Source organism: Ceratosolen solmsi, unplaced genomic scaffold (assembly GCF_000503995.2).
Source record: "Ceratosolen solmsi marchali unplaced genomic scaffold, CerSol_1.0 scaffold11, whole genome shotgun sequence".
Taxonomy (NCBI): domain Eukaryota; kingdom Metazoa; phylum Arthropoda; class Insecta; order Hymenoptera; family Agaonidae; genus Ceratosolen; species Ceratosolen solmsi.
The window spans coordinates 450,544-459,885 of NW_011948416.1; the positions used below are offsets into that span (position 1 = coordinate 450,544).

General features: G+C 25.1%; 1 protein-coding gene across 1 annotated transcript; it reads right to left on the reverse strand.

The window, feature by feature from the left end:
* Positions 1 to 5,013: 5,013 nt before the first annotated feature.
* LOC105359434 (uncharacterized) lies at positions 5,014 to 7,007 on the reverse strand. The gene is made up of 4 exons (XM_011496046.1): positions 6,776 to 7,007; positions 5,516 to 5,749; positions 5,283 to 5,452; positions 5,014 to 5,055 (listed from the first exon to the last, which is right to left on the reverse strand). Exons 1-4 carry the CDS (start codon positions 6,831 to 6,833, stop codon positions 5,014 to 5,016), a joined length of 504 nt encoding a protein of 167 aa, XP_011494348.1. The 5' UTR covers positions 6,834 to 7,007.
* Between the last annotated feature and the right edge of the window lie 2,335 nt (positions 7,008 to 9,342).

The window sequence follows — 9,342 nt, forward strand, 5'->3', positions numbered from 1 at the left end:
TATAATCTAAGAATTAAAAATGTTTTATTTCCCTATTGGCTCTCATACTATAAACACGCGTTTTTAAACCTTAACCTCTTACCATATCGAACAGTGTAATTGATAATTTTACCGCTTAGTGGCGTTTAATTTAGAGTGTGCCAACAAATTTGAAAGATTTATTAAAGTAAAACGTATAGAGGTTTAATTAATAAAAATAACTACACATGTTAAAATTTACTAGAGTTTTTTTATCAAAACTAAAAATACGTTCACACTAAGCAGTAGTGAATTTTAAAAAATTGATCAATTTCCGTATTGCCCATCGAAGTAAATTTCTCCTAAATTGTATTGACAGAGATAGACAATACCATATTTGTGATGAAAAAAGATAAATTAAATCAATATATATAATTAATAGATATTTCTGTGAAGCAGTATTAGCCATTAAATAAAATATTACTTTATATTTTGTATAATTGAATTAAATAATAGAATATTATAATTTATTAAAATAAAATCGTTATCTATCAACACTGATAAAAATCGTTAAAAATGTAAAACAATAGCGGAAGAGGAGAAAGAGAGAGAGAGAGAGAGAGAGAGAGAAATATATAGCAATAGTAATGTATACCGAAGATGCTTCGATATTTAATCAATTTATTCATTAGAAAAGCAAATGACTAAATTAAATAATAGGATTTATTTCATTTTAAAGATTAAAATTTTCAACAAAGAAATTTAATTTAATTATTTTAAATCTTTACTTTATGTAATTAGCACAATACGTGTAAGTAAGTATAATAATTCAAATTACAATAAATTCATAAAAAAAAATGTTAGCTTTATTTTAATTATTAAGAAAGGTCTGTAAGATTTCTAATAATAATACGTTAATAATTGCATTTTTTAAGTTCTAACTATGTCGTACATATATCAAATGAGAAATATTGATCAAATAAAAGTAGTTATTTTAAAAACATACTTACTTATATCTATTAGAAATTAATTTTTCAAATCTTTAACACTTCTACCCATTTATTAACTTGTATATGGGCGTTTTTACATTTATGCTATATATTTATATATACATAATTATGATCGTAGATTATTTGACATCTATTACAACAAAATTGATCAAATTACGAAAGAAATTTTGATTCTTTTAACTAATAACTACACAAACTTTGGCAAACTATAATTTTTATAAATTTTTATAAATAATACAAACAGAATAAAATAAAATAGTGTCTACTTATAAAAGTATTATATAAAAATCATTTACATCGTGTAACAACTACAAAGACTCGCGTGAAATTTCTGTACTAATAACTAGCAGATCTTCAGTATCGAATAAGTTACGCTGATATATTAGAGCTCCTGACATAAAAAAATCTTTCGATTTCTTATCCACGACTCCTACCTCCCAGCCACTTTTTTAAAGATAATTACTTATAACTAATCCCATATCGTTTGGGTTTCCTCTTTAACATCCTTTAACGCATTTGGAAGTTTTCAATGTGTTATATACACTTTGTATTTTATCAGTTCGTCTTTTCCTAAAGCTTACTTCATATGATTCGAGGTTAATTTTACTTTTAGTAAATATCAAAGAGCTAGTCGTTAATGTAACGGAATTATGCGACTTGATAGTCGAGTCCTAGCAAATTTAGACGAGTAGAGATCACCCAATAAAGATATCGATTCATGTTTCATGGTACCCCGTCTTTACAACTTTTCTAAATGAGTTGACAAATTATTTTCAGAAAATCTTTAGCTGGATATTACATGCAAAGTGCACGAGTTATAATTGCAATTTTAATTTTTGGCCAAATTTGCAAGATTAAAATTACAAGGACTAGCATCTGAGACTGTACTTCAATTTTATATGAGAAAATTAGTTTTATACTTTATTTTAGATAATGATTAATTGTAATGTACATTTGGACGAAAAAGAAAGATATAATATTCTAAATATATTAATACATATTAATTTTTGTACATTAGAAAAATGTCATATTTATTATTATATTTGTAATAATTATTAACGTTTTAAGAAATTTTACGTAATTTGTTAAAAATACATCGCAAATGTATGAATACACAATCTATTTATAATTGAAGAATATTCTTCTTGTGCATATTAAATTAGCAAATTAACATTTTTATTTAAAATTAATTAATCGTCTCGATTATGTAAATTATTAAATATCATTATTTTAAACGAAATGTACGAATTTTTTTATATAATCTAAAAGTAGTTGTCAAAGATTATTACTTACATCGCCGTTACACTTAGCCCAGTTAATTAATAATACATAACATACACATTAGTAAAATTACAGCCATTGGCGAGCACAAGCATTCAAGCGTTCGTTACATTACTTTTTCAATCTAATTTTCGATTAAATTTAATTTAAATATAAATTACTGCGCATAGTTGAGAATGTTCATGAACGATAAAGTTTTATTGTTGATTCTTAAATGACTTTTAAGAGAAAATATAGTGAATATTCTTTAATTATATTCAGAATTTATACCAATCGTTATATAAGTTACTAAGTCGAATTTTTATTTAAGAATCAAATAAAACTATTAAGTATCTATACATCATATTTACTTATTAATATTATTATGATTGCAGAAATTTTGTCGACAATTTATTACTTACTTTAAACATATAGATTTTCAGAGTATATATTCAAATACCGAATCTCATTTTAATCATAGAAAGAATTATGATTTAAGAATAAAAAAAATATTACTCTGACAATTAAAATCATTATGGTTGAATGTTCATAATCCCTTCTTCAAGGAAGTTCAGATCTGAAGCTGGTTATTTTCTTTCGGTGCCAGATGTATGAAGTGATAAGACCAATCGTAACTGATATTCCAACTGCACCTCCGACAATTGCAGGAATAGTTACATTTTTTGCAGTTGAACAATATTCTTCTATAAAATCATTTAATCAGATATTTATGCAGGTACATACATTTTGTGTGTAAAATCAATTTTGTATAGCTCATTCAGTGAGTATATTATTATCTAGATATTGATAAAACTTTTATAGATAAAATATATCAAAAATAGATAAAAAAATATTGCCAGATTCTTTTTTATAAAATATGTAATTTTTACGTAATTATTGTCAAACTAATTGGAAAATTGCTTTTTCTAATGTATTGTAGCGACAATTTCCTTTATTCATTTTTCAAAGACAGAAGCGCTTAGTACTTTTATTTCTAGTCCTATATTTATTATTATATTACATGATAATGATAATGATAATATTATTTTAATGATTTTAAATGAATATTGAAAAATACTTTGCTCGAGTGATTGAGAGTGATTGACACAAGTGATTATTAAATACGAATTTTCGTTGAATAAATATATACAAAATATAAGTTTATAATTTTCGGAATTTGTTATTGTTATTAATTTATATTTAGTAATGAACAATATTATGTATGCTTGAGAAAGATAATTTTACCTTTTCTGCTGGATATATTTTGTTTGTTATTATAAGCGATAAGCGATACATCTTTTATAAACGCAATAATATTTCCACAAGTAACTTCCGTTACAGAGTGACACACATGCATGCCATTATTAATTCTTGCAGAAAATAATCTTAAATCATTCGTGGAATTTTCTGCCAAAATTATACCTGCAATATAAGTAAGAAGTCAATTAATTTATTTGTATTTAACTGTTGTATAATACTCTATTTATAAATAATATTTGTCCTATATATAAGTTATGTTTTATTTAATATTTTTAATGTAATATAAATGCTATACATAAAAATAGTAGAATGTTAAAATGTTAAAATGTTATTTTATATATAAATCATTTATTTGATAATTAAATAAAATTAATTGTTTAATTTGCACAGTCTTTATTATCTTCTATATCAACTTTTTAAATTTTTTATTATTTACTGATAAATAAAAACTTTTACAAAATACAATAGACTTGTTATAAATTCAAAAATTCAATTCCAATAGGCATTTAATTTTCAGTTTTATTTTATTTCTGTAAAATTATTATTATTTAATAAAGATATTGGTAAAAATATGTGATGTATTCAATAATAACATTCGTTACATCAAAAATCCAATAAAAATCAATAAATAACAATTACAACAGCATATATCAACAAATAGCAATTACAATATTTAAAATTTTATTTATGATTTTTAATGACCTTACAGATCGTTTACTCCATATTTGTATTTTAATACATAAAAATGCAAATATAAAATCTGTAACTATAGAAAACTTATTTTTTCAAAATTATAACATAATTTATTTCAACCATATTGAAAAAACTTTACTATACCTATCTCCGATATTAAATCATATTACGTTAATTACCTGTTGTATTTGCATAAAATTTGTCATTGAGAAATATATTAATTTGAATACTGTTAATGAAGAAAAATGCGCCAATATTTAAAAAATTAAATGTAATAATATTTTTCCCTTTGAATTCTATGTCTTCTTCCAACCATGTAAGAGTCATGTAGGAATTTTCTTCTTCACAACTACCATTTACTTCTGCTGTGGCTGGTACCTGAATATTTCTTCTAATCATCTATAATTATGATGTACAATATATGAGTATATAAGGTGAATAATATACATATAAATGCTAATGCTTTAATAAAATTCTTACATTTGTAGGATCGGTGCTATATGAAATTTGTAATATTATATTCATAGATGCTAAAATACAAGGAATGCTTGAGTGGCCGTAAACAAGATAATTATAGTTTTTATCGAATTTATTATTCAAACTATTTAAATTTATGAGATTTTTCGGTTTTGCATTTTTTCTTGTTACAATTATGTCATTTACCAAGTTATTGGTTGTTTCATTGTAATTATTTGTCATTATATTTTTTGATTCATTATTCTCGTAATTTTCATTTTTAATGATATCAAGTAAATCATTGGTTCTTATATCTTTTGTTTTGATACTTAGTGAAGTGAGCTTCGAAATTATATTTTGTTGATCATGAGTAAATTTATTCGTTATTTGATCGTCTGGTACATTTTTTATCGTCGTACTAAAATCATCGATATTAATTATTGAGTAATTAGAAATTATGACTGAAGAATCATAATCACTATAAATTATGTCAGATGAAGTTTCATGTGGTGATGTATTGATTGAATCAAAATGCTTAAAAAATGTTGTTGTTCCGTCTGAAAATATTTCTCTATCCGATTCTAAGTTTGAAGCAATGGTCGATGTGTATATTTGCTTATCATCAGTAAGTAACGACAATGGTACGTTTAATGGATCTTCCGAAGTTAATTCTTCGGGGTATATGGTAGTTGATATACCATAGTCAAGTGAAATAGTGGTTTCTTCTGTCATTACTGTATTCTCAGCTATCATTAAGGGACCAACAAGTTCATTAGTCATTTTAGAAGCAAAATCAATTGATGTAGAAGTGCTTTCTAATGAAAATGTAGTTGTATTTTCAATTATATCATTTTTATTATTTGTAGTATTCCTTTTACTGCGTAATGATAATTTTTTTTCAACAGTATTTTCTGGGGCTGTTCTTGGTTTCAAATTGATTTCTCGACTGCTTCTCGTATGTTTTGAAAATATGGGCTTTTTAAACGATTTTGATTCTATTTTTGATAAACTCGGTGTATCATTATTTATAAAACTGGTTGAGTCAGATCTCTTTATGTAGCTGAAACTTACGTTCTTTTGTTGAATGTTACTAATATCTAATTTCTGTGTTGCTGTAAATAGTTAATCTTGTTATAGGTTAATGTTTAGCCTTAGATTAAAGTTTATTCGTGAAATTATAAAATTGAAATATCGTTAAGATTAATTAATTAATTCATTCATTAATATAACTATGTACACTTACAGAGCATATAAATTTTACTTATGCAGAAGTTATTAAGTAAGTATGTAAGTAAAACTATGATAAATACGTTTATTTTATTTTTATATCTGTATATAATATTACTATTTTAAAAAAAGCAATTTTATTATCAATAAGAATTAATAGTGGTAATTAATATTTGCGTTTAACCTTTTAAACTTTTACATAATTATTTATTAAAGTTATTTATTAATGATTTCATTATTGTAAAAGATTTATGCCATATCGACTATAATATTTAAAAATCTTAAGACGATTATAGTAGTAACAATTAAATTATAAAGTAGGAGTAATTTAACTGTCTATCGAGCAAAGTATGAATTAAATAAAAATTAAGCCTAAACTCAGAATTTGTTGTTATATTTTATTGGGATATGTCGTAGTGTGACATATTAAAATTAAATTATAATATAAACATTACTATTCTATGCAATAAAAAAGTTAGTCTTTTATATTCGTGACAATACTTAACTTAATGAAAATATGAATTTATGAAATTGGTAAATGAATTAGTCGATTATTTTATGTAATAGCGTATGTAAGTTTATGATACGAGAATATCATTGATTTTAGAGTTTTGCATTAAAAATCATTTCCTTAAATCGAAGTATTATTTCATAATTGGATTAATAATCTTTTAATATACCTGATAAAAATATCTCGTATTTATAAAAATAAAAAGTTCTATTATCAAGTGTAAAGTTTCCGACGAAATTTCTATTTTACGTAATTATAGGAGGTAAAGGAAGCGAAGTTACTCTTTAGAATGTGCGATAAATTTTATTCAATATACATCTTAAGAAAGTACACGCATAATGTGTTCATTTTATATCGTGTTCGTTCAAAGTAAATATAAATAAAAAAATAATATACTCACTACTCGCCAAAGTAAGCAGCAATGCCTGCAATACAAGGATTATAAATTTATTCCGCATGTTTTCCGGTGGGTCCAACTCACCTTGAAAGGTCGCACACTACCGAAAAACCGATCGGGCTCGATAAAACGGAATAGCGAGGAAGGGAAACCGAACAAGCAACCTACTCGCGGAAAAGTATTCGTACAATGTACAGGAATTCACGATAGCTAGAGTCTAAAAGAAGAAGAAGAAGAAAACACAGAGGGAGAGAGAGTAAGAGAGAGAGAGAGAGAAAGAGAAAGCTCTCGAGGAGCATATGGGGAGAAATTGGAATCGCGAGCAGAAGTAAGTAATCACACGAGTGTGCATGGCAGTCGACGGAAGACAAGTGCAAGGCCGCCTTAGTGCCAAATCAGCGCAAAAGGTGGACAGGAAGAATGACCGTGTGGCGTTCATGGAGCAACAGGAGGTCGCACTTTTCGCTGTTCAGGCAGAAAACACGTAAATCGCTAGCCCCACTACGAGGAGGAGGTGCGCGCTCGAAAATGTGAATGCGGCCATTCTTTGCAATTGTACACGAGGGTCACTGCATCTTGAGCATGTGTGATGTTTTTCCCGTTTATAGATAGTGAAATACTTTGTACTAAGGTATTTAGAGGCCGAAATCGACGTGGTTACGTGTCATGAGCTCATAATGACATTTTTTACATCTCCTAATAAATCGCTAGCTCAGACGGAGGACTCAACGCCGAGAGATAGATAGATACATAGATACATGAGAGAGAGAGAGAGAGAGAGAGAGAGAGAGAGAGAGAGAGAGAGAGAAAGAAAATTTAATTAACTTACTAAAATAAAAACAGAAGAGAAAGTATACATGTTGTATCATGAGTGTGCAATGCTTTCAACGTGTCTTCATTTACTATTTAGCTCGTTGAATCATTTTAGAATTTATGTGTAAGATTGATTGTATAATTCCATCCTCTTGTTACCCAACGATAAATTTGTCACTAAAATTTTCATCAAAAACATTATTATGGATTAAGAAGCAAATTTGGGTATATTTATTGTTTTAGTCATATAAAGATTGTATTATCATATTATAATTAGGCTGAAAATAAATAATAATTTCTTCGTTATCTACTTCCACGCCAAATTACTAAGGATTATATAAATTATTATAAAAACTTCAGTTTCTAAACATTTTAAATTTAAATTCTTTATTACGAAGAAAGATTGTGGCTCGTTGTGAAACAGTTTTCTTATAGAAGAAAGAGTTGGAAAATTATTTAAAATTTTATAATTTACCTTTTTAAAAACGATTTATTTAACTAACATTGGAAATTTTATTATAACGTAGTTTTTACTTCATATTTAAGAATATTCATAGTCTCAATTTTATTTCATTTTCGAATAATTATGTAAATTTCTTAAATATTATGCTATATTAAATAAATCGTACTTTTTGATGTATTATATTTCGAAAATGTTATCTTTTCTAGTCAACAATTTTTATTATTTAAGAAATGAGGACGCCAATTATGATAAGCATTATATTAATATTATTTCATATTGTGTTGAAAATGAAAATATTGGTACGGTGTTTTGTCGTTGTACTTTTTGTGCACATACTTTACTTATAATGGCACAGTAAATTTATTAAAAATAATTTAAAATATAAATTTCAATAAATTGAAAATAAGATATCTACATAAAATATTACAATTTTACTTTTAATAATGAAATATTGCAATTCACATTATCTTTTATAATATTTTGCTATAATGTAATAGTAGAAAAAATGCCGAAATAGTTTATTTGATTTCTGCGTGAAATTGAAATGCGTGTCAATATTTCTCATATAATAACCCGCAAACGTTGCAATGCTGCAAATTTTTATCATTAACAGTCTTTTATTCTCATAAGAGAATTTAAGATTGCAATTCAATGACAACTCATTTTCAACGAGTTAAATACATTTTTCTACAAAATATATAATAAACGAGACAATAAATCAAACATTATTAGTCTTTTAAAAATTGATTTCTCTTGTATTCTATTAAAACTATTATTTTATCTAATAATATACGATTTCATTTACATGTGATTGCATAGTTTGTAGTAATAAAAATTCAGTTATACATTATTAGTTTATTATCCGTATTGAAAATTTTTATTATTTTTATACACGAGTTAATATTTATTTAATTCTAAGTATACTTCATTAATATTCGTTAATTAATTAAAAGAATTAAAGTAGAGTATTAAAAATTTATTAATTTATATCGACTGTTTCAAGTAATTTAAAAGATTATTTTATTGGTATATAAGGTAAGGTAAACTTTTATCCAAAATGTTACATTTAATATATACTTTACAAAAAATGTTAAAACAGATTTACAATTAATTATCATTTATTTATAATTTATAATACATTGATTGATGCATTAATCAGAATATTTGTATATATAGATATCTGTTTAATTATTTTTAAGCCATTATACATTTCAATGTGTAATATATAATGCAATGTATAATATATATATATATATATATATATATATATACTTATTTAACACACTAAGCTTTT